The 19,699-nt window shown below is 36.0% G+C and overlaps 2 protein-coding genes across 4 annotated transcripts; one reads left to right on the forward strand and one right to left on the reverse strand.

Annotated features, from left to right (window-relative positions):
• Nucleotides 1-9,010: 9,010 nt before the first annotated feature.
• LOC103344242 (putative choline kinase 2) lies at nucleotides 9,011-15,466 on the reverse strand. 3 transcript variants are annotated; one of them, XM_089053409.1, is made up of 9 exons: nucleotides 15,205-15,466; nucleotides 13,840-14,248; nucleotides 13,042-13,163; nucleotides 12,716-12,911; nucleotides 11,885-12,002; nucleotides 11,744-11,791; nucleotides 11,544-11,644; nucleotides 11,227-11,350; nucleotides 9,011-9,557 (listed from the first exon to the last, which is right to left on the reverse strand). In XM_089053409.1, the coding sequence occupies exons 2-9, from the start codon at nucleotides 14,191-14,193 to the stop codon at nucleotides 9,463-9,465; spliced, it is 1,158 nt and encodes a 385-aa protein (XP_088909535.1). In that variant the 5' UTR covers nucleotides 14,194-14,248; nucleotides 15,205-15,466; the 3' UTR covers nucleotides 9,011-9,462. The 3 variants fall into 3 exon arrangements, with proteins under 3 accessions (XP_088909535.1, XP_088909536.1, XP_088909537.1); XM_089053410.1 differs by lacking the exon at nucleotides 15,205-15,466 and adding an exon at nucleotides 14,844-14,992; XM_089053411.1 differs by lacking the exon at nucleotides 9,011-9,557 and adding an exon at nucleotides 9,657-9,933.
• Nucleotides 15,467-17,752: 2,286 nt separating this feature from the next.
• On the forward strand, nucleotides 17,753-19,672 carry LOC103344455 (RING/U-box superfamily protein). The gene is made up of 2 exons (XM_089053022.1): nucleotides 17,753-18,431; nucleotides 19,441-19,672. The coding sequence occupies exons 1-2, from the start codon at nucleotides 17,905-17,907 to the stop codon at nucleotides 19,538-19,540; spliced, it is 627 nt and encodes a 208-aa protein (XP_088909148.1). The 5' UTR covers nucleotides 17,753-17,904; the 3' UTR covers nucleotides 19,541-19,672.
• The last annotated feature ends 27 nt before the right edge of the window (nucleotides 19,673-19,699 follow it).

Consider the following 19,699-nt stretch of genomic DNA (forward strand, 5'->3'; position numbering starts at 1 on the left):
TCGGCCAATGGGCCTCGGCTCCTTTTCGATGGGTGAGTTTTGACTCATAGGGGAATCGACAGGTGAATCCGATGTCATTGAATCACAGAGTGGCGTCTCGTTTAACACAATGGTGGGACCCGTGGAAATAATTCTGAAGCGTTTGCAATATTTCACCACCTCTAAACATTCGTGATGGTTGAAACTTTTTTTGCCTTGCCTAGTTGCACCAAACCACATCTATTTTAGAAAAAAATGAAAATGCAAGAAATATTTAAAATATATTGGATATGCAAATAAAAAAAAAAGGAAATGCAATTAACCTTACAAATAAATTAGAAGTGCAAGAAATATTAATAAACAATTGAAAATGCAAGAAATATTAACAAAATATTGAAAATGCAAGAAATATTAACAAAATATTGAAAATGCAATAAATATTAAAAATATATATATATATTAGGACATTAAACTTAATAACACGAAAATTACAAAATACTTACCTCGTTACTAAGATTTTCCCCGCTTCTATGGTTGTCCATCGCTTTTGCCAAGACATCTCTCTATGTTTCCAACTTTTTATTGAGAATTTGCCACCTACTAGACAATGCCATTTCCGTACGAGTCGACCCCGGAATTTTTTCACAAAATTCAGCATGAATTTTTTTCCACATATGAAAAAATTTCACCTCATTGCCTGACACGGGACAATGAAAAACTTGGAGCCAATCCTCAGACAAGGAAACATCTTCCATAGTGCTTCACGCCCTTCCTGTTTCGATAGAAGAAGCCATAAATATAAAAACTAAAAATACAAGGTGAAAGAGAGGAAAATGTTGAGTATAAAGAGTGAATAATAGTACAAGTATAAGAAAATGTATGAGGATTGGTGTTAAAAGTGAAGGGTATTGATAGGTATTTATAGAGAGAAAAAAAATCAGAATCTTTTAGTAATTTTTTTTCATAATTTTATTGCCAAAAAAATGTCACCGTTGGATTGGAGGAGGAGAAGCAGATTAGAGCGCCTAGGACTTGACACTGTCTTCTCCCCATTGAGCTTGCAGGTCGACGTCACCCTCGGGCTTGAGCTCGAGTGAACAGCCGAGGGCCAACCCGACTCAGGGTCCCACTCCCAACCCGGGCTTGGGCTCCTCCGAACGACTTTTTCTCCCCGCTTGGGCTCAGCCTCCGCTGGAGTTGCTATTATATAGAAGCCTAACCTGTCTTTCTTTAGTTTTTTTTAATATTATTTTTAGGGAAATAGCTCAAAATGCCACATTTCTTATCATTTTAACTGAAAATACCACATTTCCTCAATTTTTTTGCAACTATAACCTATAAATACATATTTAGTGTCCACTTATTGCACACATATCATTTTTTCAGAAATTTTGTTCTCTCTCAGCTCTCTCTCTAGCGCAGCTCTCTGTCTCTCTCTTTGCTCTCTCTCTCTCTGCCTATTCGCTCTCTCGTGCAACTCTCTCTCGCTCTCTCTTCTAAATCTCGAACCCCTCCCTTGACCCCATATTTTATGTCTGTCTTCTGAATAGCTTCTTGCAACCTTGAAGCTCTATTGGATCGTCGACCTCGAATAGGTAGTGTTGATGGTTATTTTCTTAATATCTGTGGGATTCTGTGAAATAGGTTTTATTTTGATTGCTTGGGTTTTTGTTAAATTGATTTTGGCTTTAACTTCTTTCGGTTAGGTTTTTTGAATCTTCTTGCTCATCCATCTGGGTTTTTACCAATTGCATTTAGATTGCTCTGAATATATGAATCTTGAAACTTGGGATTTTCCATTTGACGTAGTAGATCTGTATAATGTGATTGTGATGAATCCTTGTTGTGTTAGTGTTGTATTGCTGTTGTGTTTCTGTTATTTTGCGGTCGTATTGTTGTTTTGTTGCTGTTATATTGCTGTTGTATTACCTGGTTATTGTTGTTGTATTGTGTTAATGAAATGTTGTTTTGTCATGGTCAGAAATGGAGACAATTATTGTTTTGTTGATGGCTTGCATTTGGTGAGTGCTGGTTCGGTTCATGTGGTGCTGGGTGATGCGATGTGAAAGTGTTGCCTTGATTTTCCCTTCGCGGGATAGTATTCTTAGGGTTCGGTGGCGATTTATTTTGTATGTTTAAAATATAGTATGAAATGGTGATATGATATGTTGTTCGTTTTAATCTTCATATATGTAATTGTTGTATTAATAATTGACACAAATCAATCTCGTAATCATCCAATTATTAAGTAGTAATGAGTAAAGATAAGTAAATGAAATGAAACAAAACAAGAAACCCAAAATAAACACAAACAACAATTTCTAGCACCCTTTTATCATCATTATATCGCCATTGTATCACCAAGGTAGCACCAGTTTATTGTGTTTTAAGCAGAAATGAATTATGCACTTCCTCTGTTTTTTAGTTTTGACATATGTCCATTTTTTTACCTTTAACTTTTCAACCCATTATGCAAATTCTGTGTTCTGTATATAATTGGATTGAGCACAGAAAAATGAAGAAAACTACATGGACCAAATGTCAAAAATGGATACAAAAATGAGCAGAATTCAGTGGAAACGAATACGTCGTTTCAAACAAGTAAACTGTTATACCTCCGTAAAGAGCAAGTATGTTTATATATCGAGCTGTACAAAATAGTTCAACTTCAAAATGTAAAGAATAAGTATGCTAACTATGACGGCAACTCGAAAACAAAACCCCAAAATGGAAACAGTTTATGTCCCATGCAAAGCAATTAGCCACCGCCACCGACTGTACAATATTACATTTCACCATGTACAACATGGCCAAAGACCCTGGAAATGATTTCACCTTGCTACATAGAATAACTAAACCAAATAACTCTATCAAAATGGATGGATGGTCATATAAAGCACCTCCAGTGGAGTTTCGATGTCTACATCTTCATATAAAGGATTTCCTGACATAATTAAGAAGCACGGTAAATTCCCAAGTGATAAGTGAAGACTGAACTCAATTCACAGACATTATCACATTTACTTCATATATATGCCTCCCCCCTTAAAGATTCATGTGACTAATGTAGAGACTATAGATGAACACCTACAATTTTCCTTCTTTGGATGAAACAAAACAACAAACAAACATCGAATCCAATTGCATAAATCGCCAAAACCATTAAAACCACAATGGAAGTGGAATAAAACCACAAACTAGCAATAAATCAGAACTATGATGCCAATATAACACGACTAAAATGGCAATCCAAATGCAATAAAAGAGCAATACAATATCAATAACAACAGTAAAACAACAGCAGTTTCAAACAAAGAACAAAGAACACATTCCTTCACTGTTTCAAACAAGGAATCATTAGAATCAAACAATTTCAGAGAAACCCCTATACCCTAAACCAATTTAAGAGAAACCTCTAAACACTAAACCAATTTCGAAGAAACCCATAAACCAATTTCATAGAAACCCATAAACCATAAACCAATTTCAGAGAAACCCCTAAACCCCAAGAAAATGACAATGAACAGTACCTTTCAATGAATAGACACCTCTGAGGGAGGAAGACCACTGCGTTAGAGAGAGAGAGAGAGAGAGAGAGAGAGAGAGAGAGAGGAGAGAGAGAGAGCTGCGCAAGGGAGACTGAGAAAGACCTAAGAGAGAGTGAGAGTTGAGTGACAGAGAGACAGAGCGAAGAGAGAGTGAGAGCTGAGCGGCAGAGAAAGACGGAGCCAAGAGAGAAATTTTTTGAAAAAGTGATATGTGTGCAATAAGTGGACACTAAATATGTATTTATAGGTGATAGTTGCAAAAAAATTGGGGAGAGGTGGTATTTTTAATTAAAATTATAAGAAGGGTGGCATTTTGAGTTATTTCCCTTCTTTTTATTTTTTTTCCTTCTATTATTTTTTTTATTCAAACAATATTAAAAAGAAGGGGAAATCAAACCTAAAACCTTGGATACAAGAGGAAAATACTCTTAATTAGTTGAGTTACAAGTCCTTTTTTTTTTTTTTTGAGGAAAAAGAATTTCATTCATAATTCAAAAGTTTCATACATAGGACAACATGAGAATAGTGGCTGCCCAAGTGAGGCTTGACAGCATAACACTTCCCACTCAAATTTTATTTTTTTAAAAAAATAGTACTAGTATTAGGAGTCTGCCTATATGGATATGGGCCAAAGAAAGAAGATTTCAACAAAAAGTTAAGTCATAGTGGCGTTTAAGTCAAAGTGGCGTGGTCCAATAGATTTCAACGTGGGCCACTCAACTATCCTAAAATTATATACTACCCATTCCTAAAAGGATTAGAATTATTATTATTATATATTACCTTCTAGTGTAAATCAATAAACCTAAGCCTTTTTCCCTTTTCTTAGGTCAGAAACACAACCAAACCAGACCAACCAGTTGCTTGTGAGTTTTTTTTCTTCTTAAATTCTAATTAAATTATCAAGTTTTATTTATTTATTTTTTATTTCTATTGATTTTAATGGGTCTTTCAATTTATGTATAGATTACCAAAGGAAAAAGGCTTTGGTTGGAGATATTTGGTAAATCACTATTCAACTCAAAGTATGTATTTGTCTATCCCTTGTAATTTTTCTTGCGTAGTATATAATTGTTTATTCCTTTAATGCAATTGTGAACTTGTGTTGGTGAAATTTTAATTTTAATTTATAAATTTATATATATATGATTCTCTATTGGTTTGATTAATATATTGCTTTGAATTGCTCAATTTGCTTTGGTTTATAAGTTTGAGAAGATGTTCATAACTGTTTCGATTTAAATTTAGTTCATATATGTGTTTCAGTTATGGAAAGATTTTTCAAAAGAAAATCAAAGTCTGAGTGAGTGGAGTCGTCACCTGCAAAGAGTCAAAAGAAAAATGAAAGTAGTCCAAACCAAACTACGGAAGTTAACTCGGAAAATCTGCCATCTGATCCCGGATTACGTAATCAAATATTGAGTTACCATCCAAATGTTCGAGACCAAGTTCGAAGAGCTTATCTCCAAAAAGGTCCTTGTCAACCTCGAGGGCATAATTTTCCTTACAAAAATTTTGGAGCAAAACAAAGACGATTTAATCCTGGTTGGTTTAGTGAATTTCCTACTTGATGCGACTTGCCCAATTTTATCCTAGTGATTTTTCTGAGCATGACCTCAAATTACTTGAAGAACAACTTGAGAATTACATTTGGGACGTGAGCTCTAACGATGAATTTACAGAATTGAAAGGGATTACTGATCTTGCACAAAAGATGGTTGAGACAAAAAAAGATCAGATCTACCCTTTAGTGTACTTGCTTCTGACATTGGCACTAATCCTACCAGTTGCGACCGCAAGTGTAGAGCGAGTATTTTCTGCTATGAATATTGTGAATAATCGGTTACGCAATCGAATGGGGGATTTGTGGATGAATGATTGCTTGGTTGCATATATTGAGAAAGACATTTTTAATAGTATAGATGATGAGGTTGTTATGCAACGATTTCAAAATATGAAAACTCGTTGAGGACAATTATGATTATAATGAATAGACAATATGATTTTTGATGTTTTGATGTCTTGTGAGTTCGAAGTTTTTATTGTTTATATTTTGTGAAAGGCCCCCAGACACATGAAATCCTGGCTTCGCCACTGGCCTGCTCAAAACTTCTTAGGAAAACCACGCTGTAGAAACCCCATAATAAGAAACAGTACCACATGCTATGAGCTAATAGAAGAGTCTAATCTAGAACAACCAAACCATTACAAAAACTCAACATAGACTACCAAGCTACTAGAAGACCAACACAGGAGACCCCATATGAGAGCATACCAAGCGCATCCTAAATTGTCAGAGAAAGCCTTATATGTGAAGAATCATAATCCTTTGTTCAGCGCAAGAATTGTTTGGCACACCAAGGATTAAAGACAGAAGAAACACACCAAGAAAACACAGAAGAGACAACAAAGAAGGACCCCATAAGAGCACACCAACTCCTCCCATAACATGTCAAAGAAAACCTCTTATGATGACAACAATAGTCCTCCACACGGTGCAGGGATTAATCAGCTTGCAAAGAATCAAAAACAGGAGAATAAGAAAAAAACGAACAAACACAATAAAAGCAAAGAAAATTTTTAACAACTACTTTTCAAAACACAATAAGTGAAACACTACACCCAAGCCTCGCCCACTTAACCTAAAGGGGTGAAACTTTAGGTAATGAAATATTCATCAAATGCCAAGTCCACGAATGTTCTAACAGAACCCTACTGGTGAATTCCGGGAGACCACTCAAGGAGTATCTCCTTTACCTCATCGGAAAGAACACCACTGTAGATTCGTTTGTCACCAGATGAAGCCAAAACAAATCACGATTATCCTACTACTACTTATATTATGTGTACAATACATTATATTGTAATAGTATACATGTTTTCCTTATTGATATAACACACTAGATATATGTTGATGTTCTAGGCAATACATTATAGTAAGAGCCATGATTTTTATTTTTATTTTATTTTTAAGAGAATTGAGATAATATTTTATTAATAGGTGGACAAGCAATTAGTACAAAAATCGAGTTATGTCGTCGGGGATTAGGCAAGTTTCTCTACACATATGAAGCTCAGTCATCGATTTAACTGGGTAGCCTTACCCACTTAACCGCAAGAGGGAACAGGAACCCTGCCACTGATAGAGTACCCCCGCGGCGGTCCCCCCTAAAAACATACCCGTAAAAACTACTTGTTACAAGAGTAATGCTACACTTACCATATTATTATTCCCCATTTCTATACCACATGATGTGGCATGTCCATATCATATGCCACATCAATTAAATGAATGAAGTCTATTTTAATAAATAAAATTAGAAAAACAGAAACTAGTATTTTACATGATGTGGTATGTACACATCAGTTGCCACATCATGTGGTATAAAATTGTAGTATAAAAAATGTGGTAAGACTAGTATTATTCTTGTTGCAATCCTCAAATAAGACATTAGAAATAAAATCGGGAGGTTCCTCAAACCAATAAGAGCTGTAATTTATTTGTAAGAAATGAAACTTTAAAATTCCATAATTTCTAAATATATAAAAAAGAAAAATAAATGTAACTTTGAAATCTTCTTCTTTTGAAAATTACAACATTAAATTATTGTCGCTCTGTGTGTGTAGTTTTAATTTTTTTTAATATGAAAAAAATATAAATTTACTATATTATCCTCATTTAATTAATAATTTCAATTTTTAATGTTTGAATTAACTAATGATATTTTATGGTATTTTGAATGTTTCATCATTCTCTTCATTTTGCTTTATATATAGATACAAATCACATTTGATGTTGACAAAATCCTTGAGTTTTTTTCTTCGATATTTCTCTTGTTAGCTACTGTTAATATTAGATAAAATAATATTTCTCTAACATTTCTTCTCATCCAACATTATTTCTCATTTCATTCATTGCACAAAGAGTTATACTTCTACTCTTAATTACTTGAAGTACAAATCCCTTGCATGTAATGATTTATTTCTTCATTGTTCATTTACAATGTAAGTAGATTTTATGTAATTGAAGAGATTTGAAAGTTAGATATCAAGGGGAAGTGAAAGTTAATTAATTCTTAATGGTATATTTGTGGATATTCAACGAGTACCTAAATCATTAGGGATAATTGTCAAGGGGAAGTGAAAGTTAATTAATTCTCTATGTGATAATTTTATAATTAGGGATAATTGTCCACTATTACATTTTGAAAAATAAAAGGGAAATTTTGTTGCGTCCTCCCAATCTATTAGTGAAGGAAAACAAGAAACTCCCGTATTCAACTAGAGGCTACCAAATATACTTACGACGAGTACCTAAATCATATATGCTTAGGGCATGTCCAACAGTAGGTTAAACTCATAAATTTAGCTCTTTCATACTCAAAAGCCATCTTTAGTAAATGGGCTAAACCTATTATGTCACTGAGTCAAACCTAGTCAATAGGCCAAAAAGGCTAACTGTTGGGCAAAACTTGGCCAATTCATGGGTGGGCTATTTTAGGGATGTTGATGTTAGTTAGCCGTCGTTAATAATATGTTTTTTTTTTCTTTCCAAAAAATTATTATTATTATTATTATTTAAAAACCAACCTCATTTCTACATAATTTCCCATATTCTTTTCATCCTTCCTTTTACATACCATCCTTACTCTTTTCATCATTCTACATAAAAAAAAACTAACCAATACATTTAAAGAATATACTGAAAACTAACCTCTATATATATATATATATATATATATATATATATATATAGTGAGGTAAATTTGATAGGTGGGCTATATTTAGCCCTCCACTGCTGGAGATGGCCTTAAGTTCATTTTTTCTAATATTGGCTACCGAATATATCAATGAGTACCCAAATCGTATTTGGTGAGGTCTATTTTCCTCATATTCGCTTGGTTTTTGCTAAAATAATTTTCAACATCCAATGACACTCCACTAAAACCCATAAAATCATATTTGATGACTAGGATTGAATTAGATTATATAAGATTGGATTGCATTGAAAAGGATAAATATCATTTACTGGCACTAATGTGCGTGGTTTGGGAGTCCAAGGTCAAAGCATATGGAATAGTGGAATTATATATCCCACCTTTTTAATAGGATAAATTATCCTATAAAAAGTACACAAAATAAGATTATAGTGGAATTATCCTTTATACTATTCACATTTAGTTTTTAGCACCAAGGTATTGGATTAAGCTACTAAACGAGGCCTAAATATTGTGGCGTATCCAAAACATTGGCGGACTGAACAATATAAAAATCATAAAAATCGATGAAAGACTCCAAAGGTAGGACTTGATGTTCCATTCGTGAAAAATAAGTTTTTTTCTTCGGCTTGAAGTCTTTAATTCGTGGCTTTCGAGCCCAAGTGTGTGTTCGAAGCTTAACCATCGCATGTTTGAAGCTTTTTTTTCGGTGGGGTGGGAAGAAGAGAGAGAGAGAGAGAGAGAGAGAGACTATACCGAGAGAGGTAATAAAAATTTTGTTTTTTCGTTTTCATTTTGGTTAACAATAGAGAAGGGAAAGTAGCTAAAAAGAAAATCATCCACTAAACTTATATAACACAAACAGAAAATGCATAACAAACCATTGCATTCCATCAAGAAGACCACACTCCACTGTGTTAAACTTTAACGCACTTGTTAATAAGGGGCCACCCAAACAACTGCAGAGGCTCCAATGCATCCACACCGCGGTTAATGCCTATACATGCGAGGACCTCTATGATAGATCAATCTGTCAGCGCCTTTTTTTTAACTTAAATTTTTTTTTAATACCATTTTTGCCATATATTTGCCATTTCTCTGCAGTCGCCACACCAGTTTTATGTTACACCACTTCATCCCAATTATGCAATCCACACTCAGGCGATATTTTCCCCTCTTACACTGATGTCACCCTTAATTGGCGAAAATCTCCGAAACTAAGTTTTCGTCTTTGTCAAGCTGAAATATTTCTGAAGCTTCTTGAACATACTTGGCCGCTTAGATAATGTTTTCTTAGTGCCCTTTTGTTCGCCTGCAAACCAAAATTCACTTTCACATAAATGTAAAGAGTTCTTTAAACTTTTTTAAGGAAAAAAAAAAGGGCTGAGGAATGGACATAAATCCTACAAGATAACGTTACAAGCAGACGGGATGTGCCCGAATGATACAAGAAATGAAATTCATACAACTATCCAAAGGATGCTGCTAATGTGATTGCAATGCAGGTTTATTTACATTTTCTTGAGATCTGATCAAACAGTGATCCTTTTTCTATTATAGCTTACAACCAAAAATCCAAAACCATATTCACATCAACCAGAACAAGAATTTCAAAGAAGAAGTGGGTCTCCACAGCCTCATTCGTGCTGTTAAGCAGCAGCTCCATGCATGTGTTATTTAACTGCAGCCTTTTTATTTATTTTGTACATAAGCATTACATAATGTGGGAAAATTCTCAAATATAAAGATTAAAGATAATTTATAAAGCAAGTTCATGAACTGGATATGTTGCATTAACCAAAAAAGGGAAGCAGAAGCAAGACAATACAACAATGAAATTGCAGCATAAGAAATAGAAAATAAAGCGACTAAGGGCACTGAAGATGAAGCTCGTTCGGATTCCCCCACAAAAATATCCACTTTGCATTGATCAACTATGTCTTTACCACCTATTGCATAATAAAGACAGGCCCTGAGTTTTAGTCCCGTTTTAAACTACTGCCTCCCTAAAATAAATATAAAACGTGATGTTACCATCCCAGTAAATTACCCAATTACTCTCATGGCAATCCCTTGACATAATTACCAATCTATCCCAACCACCCTGGACATTAAATAGCAACCAAGAACATCTCCTGTATTAGGCAGATAACTCTGCTCCCTTTCAAGATCAAGAATTATATCTATAACTAGCTTGGGATGATTATAAAATTAATTACTTTTAGAAGTGATATCTCATAGCTCTGAGAAAATGAACTTAATCCTAGCTTCAATCCACATCAAATTACCTTTCTTGCTCACCCAACCTAAACCAACCAACTCAATCTGAGCTAACTAGAACTACTTCTACCCGAATTGTGAAGATCACAATGTCAAGCCTAGGCCATCTTCAGTTGGATCAACAACTAAGACCAAGTCAAGGCACAAAACTCCCATTGAAAATATACATCACCACTCATCAAATCATTGAAACAGTAAAGTGTTCAATTTGGTATCCTTAGTGCAGGAAGTTTTCTTTTGGGTATCCTTGTTAAAATTTGTTTCTCAATCATAGCAGGTTTTGGTTTTGCTTATTCAAATAGGATTAGGGTGACTTGTCCCAGTGGAACTAGGGGTTTTTGAGGGTGCGTATAAATTCAACTCCAGGGTTGGTGTTTTGTAACACCCAAGGGAGTTGAGAGCTGGAGCCAAAAGGTTGAGAGTAATCTTCATGGATTTAAGAGGGTGTACAAGGGGCATCCTATTGGATACGTGCTTGAGTTTGGGATTAAATCTGGAGATGCTATTCTTGTACTTAGTTTTGTTTTCTTATATAGTGAAGGTGAAAACTCTCTTGTAGGGAGGATTTTCCCAAAACACGCGGGGCTTTTTCCTACAAAGTCATTATCCGATAACAAAATTCACTTGCTAGCCTGTAATATAATGCGATCAAAGGACTACAGAAGTGTGAATTGAACTCAAGAACTAAACAGTAAAATTACCATCAGTTGCAACATCTGGTGACGATCCAAGAGAACCCAACAGCTTAGGCTTGGTTTTCCAGTACTGTTGAAACCTTTGCCTTGCATATTCCATGTAGTCAAAGTCAATATCATTCACATGTTCCTGAAAAATTGAAAAGAAAATATAGTGGATACAAAATTAGTAGAGTCCAAGAAAAACAAAGTATGATTACTATTTCCTACCAATTCTTTACCACGTATCCTAAATCTTGCCACAGAAAAGTACTGCTACCCAATATTTTAATCATGTAAGAGGTAGGTTAAACCCATGAAAACAACATTGAAATGATGAGTACCGATATTATTCCCCATAAGCCCCAAAACAGATGGCTTGCAAGAGTATATTTCTCAACGTCTTGAACCAGCTGCTCCACTTCATTCTCAGTAGGTTGACTGCCTGCGTACAGATCCCATAATTGAGAGAAAAGCAATAAATCATTCTAACTTCCTAAAAGAGATATTTCATATTTGAACATAATCAAGCATAAGATATTACCTGAAGAACTCAGGTACAAACGAACAAACCGCTGGCGCTCCTCCAAACCTGTAGTGAGAGGGAGGTCAGAATATAGCATGGCAACAGAAGGAAATAAAAAAAAGATAGACATCAAAGAATGTGTCACAACAGATGACAAACCAGGATATTTGCTGTAGTCCAAAATATGAGGTGTATCGGTGTGATAGTCAGCCACCATCTCACAGAAATGATTTGATATGTCAAATGCAACAGCATTATAACTTGCATACTCATAGTCCTGGCAAGAAAGGTTAACACATCATCAAAACTTTTGAATATTCTGGAAAAATAATTATGTCAGAAGGCCAAACCAAAGAATTTCATCCATGCTGTTCATGCCCTATCATGTGCACATTGAAGAAGACAGAATTTGATATTCTATGTATGCAATAAACATTTTACTTCCCAGGAAATGAACCAAATAATTAGCCTTAAGTCAGAAATTAAGCAAAGTCAGGCATCAAAACTAGTGTAAGCTTAAATTTAAACCCTAAACCTAAAGGCTACTTTATAAGCCTATCATAAGTTTTTTTTTTAAAAAAAAAAATTCAAAATCAAAAGGTTGAAAAGAACAAAACCTTCTTCCTAGAAGCACAGTCGAACTCAAACTATCTTAGTAAAGGAATCTTTCCATCGGAACTTCAGATAGGATGAAGGAAAAGCCTATATTAGGAACTGAAATACTATCTCCAAATGATTAATGATGACCTCAGTCTTAAATTTGTTTTCTTTTCTTCTGGGTATTGTTCATCAGTAGGAATTATATTGTAAATTTCTTATGCTTAAAGCTATTTGAAATACTTTTTATTCTTTCTATCAGTGACACTTACCAAACTAGGATTAGACATCTGCTAATTAAGTGACTGTCTTATAACTAGGTATTCCATTGTTGCATGTAAATGAAATATAAATAAATCCGAACAAAAATGAAAGGTATAATGAGAGACTTACAATTATGGTTATTGATTTACTCCCTTCCTCGAGCATGATGTTACCGTACTGTAAATCATTGTGGCAAAAACCCATACTTTGAGAAGGTCCTGAGAGTTCCTTCTCCAATAAAGAGATTTCCTTTTCAATGGAATCTAACTGAAAGGCATTAGCTTCTTCTGGGGTAGACAATCTCTTAGCCGTACTGAGCCAATTTCTGGAACATTTACAAAGAATTCATTGCAGCTATAACAACAGTAGAAACAATTATGTCGGTGACAATTTAATCTCATTTTATTCTGAGACATAGTATTATCGCAAAGAAAGGCCGAAACAAAGAAATGTACCGCAATCTATCCCACAGGGTGACATCCTTTGGGCCAGGCATATTAAGTTCATGGAACTCCTTTAATTTAGCAGCTATAAGAGCAGATATATCTGGATCACGTAGATCAGATGCTGAGAGTGTCTGAAAGTTCACAAGTGAAAGAGAGAGATATAATGTTACTTTAAGTAGAGGAACAAAGTGCTTTCGTATTTTACGAAGAGTTATGTAAGTCTGTAGATGACTTCTCTATTCAATTTATCCATGTAACTCAAGAAATGAAATAGATATGCATTTATCTTGCTTATATGAACTCCAATAACAAGAAATATAGCACCTCAAGTGGGATTAAGAATTCCCTAAGAAAATAATTATCATATACCAAAGAGCTATAGAAGGTAGTCATACAAATTGAAAACTTGACACTACGAGTTGACAATTTGGCACCACAAATTTAATCTCATGTACAAGAAATATATACTAAGCTTGATAGCAAAAAGAACCTAGGCATATAATATACTTCTCAACCGAAGTAGAAATGGCAGAACAAATTTGTGTGGTCTTAAAGTTGCAACAGTAAGGATCAAGAGAAGCATCATAAATTTTAATCACAAGCATAAAAATGTTTCTGTCAATATTATTATTGAACTCCCTGAAGTTCCTCAAAATTTTATACCAATACAAATGTAACATTTGATTGTGACATCCACTTACAATATAGAGAGAAAATTAGAAAACAACTTTTTTCTTTTTGTAAAACATGCCACATTATTATGAGTTTGAAAAAGAACGACAGTATGATAAGTAAACATGAAAGTACCCGCGCATGGATGAACTCTTCAATTCGGCCATTTGGAAAACGCCCAAGCAAGCGAGGTCCCTGACCATTCTTTGACATGTACTCAAATGTTCGGATCTCATTATCCCTGTCAAAGAACACATCGACACCCTCACCATAAATCCTAACCACAACTTTGCGTGAGAGCTCCCCTGTCTTTGCTGGCCACTTTATTTCGAAAACCTCATTAGTCATTGCACCCTTGAGAGGGATCACCTGGAGTGCCTTTGAATCAACCACATCTTCCCACTGGGAAGCCAATGATTGAAGAATCTCCCTAGCTTCTGCTGGTAAACGATCTCCTCTGTTTTCTATGACATTTTCCATGGCACCCATTACAAATGATCAAACTGCACTTTCACACCACGATGACGAGAACTACCCAAGCAACCTAATATCAATGTGTAATCCAAGAACAAAATAACAGGAATTAATATGACTTTTTGACTTCCTAAAAACTTTATCATCTAACTGTCTAACTGACATAAAGCCAACAAACTGAAAACATATGCGAATAATAGCTGTACAAAAGCTAAATTCAGAGCACAACCAAATATGGCTAAACCACCTTGAAGTCAGAAAGCTCAGCAACTAAACGTTCGCATAATCTTCACTAATAAGCAAGATGGTACGAAGAATTTATCAGAAAACAATTTAGCATCATGTTATACAACAATTTGTCTATCTCACAGGCTCTCGCTGGTAAGTCATTCAAAGCAATAGAAAGCCTAAGTTGTACAAAAAAGAGTCAAACCGCACCCAGTATATGAATTCCAAAGATTTCAATTCCATAATTACACAATTAAAGAAAAAAAGATATTCCAGGCTGTCCCAGATATTTTAAGAACCCACCATCAACCACATCAAGTGCTCCCAATGATCTACAACATGCAGAATGATTATGATATAATCAAGGGGTCAAATTCCATTTCCTCTAAGAAACAAACATAAAATAATTCCATTTTTACAGCATGCAAGATGCAAACCATGTGAGCGCTGAACGAAAGCCACTGCCTAATTCATTTCTGAACAATCATCGACCGCAATTGAACAATTCAGTCTCTTTCCCACCATTTCAAGGTTTCCAAACACAAAAAAATCACACGAATCGGTGAGAAAGAGAATCCAAAACCAATTCTCTAAATTAAGGGAAAATAAGGCGGTTCTTTTTAATTTTTTAATTTTTTTTTGCATGCAATTTATTCTGAAAAATATAAAATTTTTGGTTGGATATTCTGAAGAATATATTAAAAGAAAATAAACGATTAATTTCTGCATACAGTTCAAAATTATTCTTCACAGAAAAGCCAAAGGCAAAAGGCAAAATGGTGCGAATCTTAACGGTACCTGGAAAAGAGAACGGGACCGGAAACGGAACTGGATGGAACCGTAGGAAAAGGAACCGCACGAGAAGAGGGCTCGGAAGGTCGGCGATAGGGAGGAGAGCCTCGCTGTCGTGCGGTTTGGAGACGAAGGACGGTGACGAAGGAGGGGGCGGGAGATAGAGGTGACGGTTTGTTTGTAATTTTGGGGATTGAGGAAGTAAAGGGTTGGGAGGACGAATTTGGGCCGTTGGATTTAAGCGGCAGAAAAGCCAGAAAGTTTGAGAGCGTTTGAAAAAGTCAGAGGGGATAGCAATGAAATAAAAATGAGGGGTTTCTTTATCAGCAATTTTGTGTAATTGTCATGTTCATTAACGAATATCCCCTATAGTCTCAGGAAAAAAAAAAAAAAAAATTGACCTCAAACCAAATAAGTGCAAATTGTCATTGTAACTAAAAACTACGGGGGCTCCTTCCAATTATAAATTTAATTTTTGGATCAAGTTTAATTATTCGGTCCATTCCAGCACTCATTCATGGCCCTAATAATTAAGGAGGCTAATGTTGAGGCCCAAAAAATTTAAGGTTAGGCTCAAAAATATTTCTAGCCTAATGCGATACCTTATTAAGAAAAAAAAACCGATTTGGGCAAGCGAAAGTTCATCATATGTGTTTGCACGAGTGTCACACCAAACAAATGAGCAACATGTCGCTATATAAGCTTAAGTGGGTCCAAGCCACGCAAATGCCCGAGGTTTCTTGAGCATGTTGTGGTACAGATAGTTCAAGCATTCACGATGCCCATTGATTAGCCAAGAAGTGGAAGTTTTGGGCTATTTGGGAGCCCAAAACTCAAGCCCATTTCTTGAGCTTAAATATGTGGGTAAGCATGAAAAAGAGCAAAGATAGCCCATTACCTTAGAAAAGATAGCCTATCACCTTAATAAAAATAGCTCATCACTTTAGGAAGTTGGCCCATTCCCTTAGTAGACTAACCTGTCACCTTAAGAAGCCCCAAATGACCAAAAAAATATGAACGTCTCCAGTACATGGCTGGAGACAACCATGGCAAAAGTCAAGTGTTACTCATGTATGCAGACTGTTGGGAGTCTCCAGCACATGGCCAAGAAACAAACCCCAAGGCAAACCACTCGAAGAACCAAAGGATATTAGTGCGCGCATCACCCTTCAAACCAACGTTGTTACCCATCTCTTTCTCCTACCAACTCTTGCCATGAATAGGGGAGGAAAGAAAGAAAGATGGTAACCAAAGATATGAGATAGCCACTGGAACAACTCCGGAAGGGCTCTAGAGCCTCCAAATTTTTTGTCTTTGAGTGCTTGGACTAAGGAAGATTTCACAAAATAGGGATGAATCAAAGGAAGAGAATAGGAAGGGAGGAAGAGACTTGGCAGATTGAGGAGGAGCCATCTAAGGTTTCTTGGGAAGAAGGAGTTTCTAGCGCCTATAAAAAGAGGCATTTCCTACCCATCAACATAACCAGATCCAGAGAACAAGCTTTATTTCTCATCCCTGAAATCTCTGCAATTTCGAGCCTCATTCCTCCATTCCTCCCATTTTCTCTTATGGTAAATCATTCTAGAACTTGACTGAGCTTTCGTCAAGCTGCCGGAAATTACTCAATACACCCATTGTTATTCCCCCACATCTCTCTCTTCAACGAACCCTCTTAGAATTCCTTTTCCTCTACTTTGAAACCATTGTTTCTCATAGGAACTCACAACCCTCTCTCTTTTTAATGCTAAACTCATGACTACTTTGCTTCCATGCCACAAGTTTCTCATGCCAAGCTAAGAATTTATCTATAAGCCATTGTTGGTTTCATTGGTGACTGGAGACCAAAGTGTTTCCTAAGGTTCAGCTACCTTTTTGAAGCACTCTTGGGGTCTGATTTTTAAACTTAGACTCATAGGGTAATTTCATACATTTGGCTCTTTATAGCAGCCCAAGCCCATCAGTAACTGTTGGAACGAAAAAGCCCCCACAGAAGGCACTTCCTAATTAGTTACGAATATCAAGGCTAGGTTGAGGCGTTACATTTGTGAATCCGACATGAACTCAAACTCAAATTCAATTTATATCCCAATTCAAATATACTTTACTTACATTATGTATATGAATGGTTTTATAGGAATGTTCATTGGTGTGCTCATCTACCAACAACGCCATTGTCGATCACCATTCATCTCTCTCTCTCTCTCTCTCTGTGTTTAACTGATAATGGGAGGCCAAAACCTCGCCGCCAAATCAAAGGTCGACAACTTTGGATCTAGTAGCCGGCAAGATTTTTGACCTCCCATATTCGTCGAAGAAAATGTTTTACTTGAATTTGCACATTAGTTTATTCGTTTACCAACTTGAAATGGACCCATATCAGTAGCTCTGTACTTAACCCGTAACTCTACATATTAATTTGAACTAGAACTCATAGCACTAGCTAGCTACCATGCTACTAGCACGTGACTGCATTCTAATTTCCAATTTCCAATCCAAAATATTATAAATTTGGTGTGTCACCATAAATTTTACACAAATAATTAATACACAAACTACAATGCACGAATACAATTTAATTCTTCCCACGGACCACGGCGCCCTTTCACACACTACTTCTCTCTTTCTCCCCTTCAACCCCTTCAATCCTCCCTCCTCTCTCTACACATCTCACCTCACTAGACTCTTCACTCTCTCTCTCTCTCTGTCATGTTCACGGCAGACCCACCGGTATCAGCCACCGGTGTCGGCATCGGCTACGGCATAGCCATTGCCGTCAGCATCCTCTTCCTCATCTCAGCCATCATGCTCGCTTCCTACGCATGCGTCAAAGTCAAAGGAGCCGCCGCCACCACCAGACCCCACGAAGACCGCAACGTCGCTTATAATAACGTCTACGAACACCGCAACCGCAGCGAGGCCGTAAACTCAAATGACCCCGTCGCTGTCGTAATGGGCCTCGACGGGCCCACCATCAACTCTTACCCGAAGATGGTGCTCGGCGAAAGCCGGCGCCTCCCCCAGCGCAACTACACCGTTTGCTGCATCTGCTTGTCCGAGTACAAGCCCAGGGATCAAGTGAGGTGCATCCCGGAATGCCACCATTGCTTTCACGCTGAGTGTGTTGACGAGTGGCTTCGTATGAGCGCCACGTGTCCCATCTGTAGAAATTCTCCGGCTCCCTCGGTGGGTCCAAGTCCTCTGTCCGATTTGGTGCCGCTGGCATTCCATGCCAGGTGATATTGTGATTTTCTTAATTAAAATTTTGGCTATTTTTTTTTTATATAAACAAAAAAATAAAATATTATGGCTACACTAATTTTTTTTATTTTATCTTTTAGTTTGGGGTTTTTTTACAAGTTATTATCTCCTCGAGCGATGGAGCACATGAGTATATTTAAATTCATATTGGAGGTGAGACTTTGAGAGATGACATTGAATAGAAAGTGGTGAGATTGCCGTGGATTGCGGTTGAATTGCATGCGTAGAGATTTGATGTCAGGTGTTTCATGAGTCTTTCTCTTTCTGGTTATATACTTTGGTCTGCCTGCATTTTAAAGTCTTACCTGTGCATGACATGTAAGAGCATTAAAAAGTAGGATGTGACTGGAAATGGTATAGCTGTTTTTTTTATTTATTTAAATAAAATAATATATATAGTGATTTTTTAAGAAGGGAAATTCACACAAACAGTACCGTAGAGAATTGAATCCATCACCGTTTAAGAGTACACTAAAATTCTGAGTCAATTCAACTAACATAGTGATCCGATGATGATGCAATTTGGGGTGGAACATGTTGAAAATTGAGATGTTGGTTGGTATAATTTCAAACAATTATGTTGGAGAGATCATAACGACAAGGCCATGATGCCATTGCAAGGTTTATTTTATTTATTTTAAATTTTATTTATGCCCCACTTGGAATATATATGAAGGCTCATTCCAATTTGGAACTGATTTGGGATGCGATTATTCAACATACAATAATGCTTCACATTGCTAAATCTATAATTCGTAAAAAGATAATATAATCCAGTAAATATGATCTAAATAACACCACCTTTCAAGATGTAAGCTCTCTATTTCTTTATATGAATTTCTAGGCTGATACTTGAGCTTTGACTGGATTACGTACCGTCAACATCCCAATATATACATCCCTTCATTATGGGAGATGACAAGACATATAAGTCAAAATAGTAGTCAATGCCATGCTAATGAAAATCAAACTTTTTTGCTGTAGAAAATCAAAGAAAGCAGGTCGACATGCGAAGTTACAATTTGTAATCAAGTACGTAAGGCATGTGGTCGTAGGGAAGAAGGCCACTGTCCACACCTGCTAGGGCATATTTACTCCAACACACTATTTCGTCTACCATCCACACTATTTTTGTTAGTTCAGATCTCTTTCTTTGAGTATTCCACAATGGAGAATGGAAAGTTTGCATTATTGCTTAAAAGATTATGACTCTATTTTCACCAATTGTCAATTAATTTTGTAT

This window comes from Prunus mume, linkage group LG5 (genome assembly GCF_029339155.1).
Source record: "Prunus mume cultivar Tortuosa linkage group LG5, ASM2933915v1, whole genome shotgun sequence".
Classification (NCBI taxonomy): domain Eukaryota; kingdom Viridiplantae; phylum Streptophyta; class Magnoliopsida; order Rosales; family Rosaceae; genus Prunus; species Prunus mume.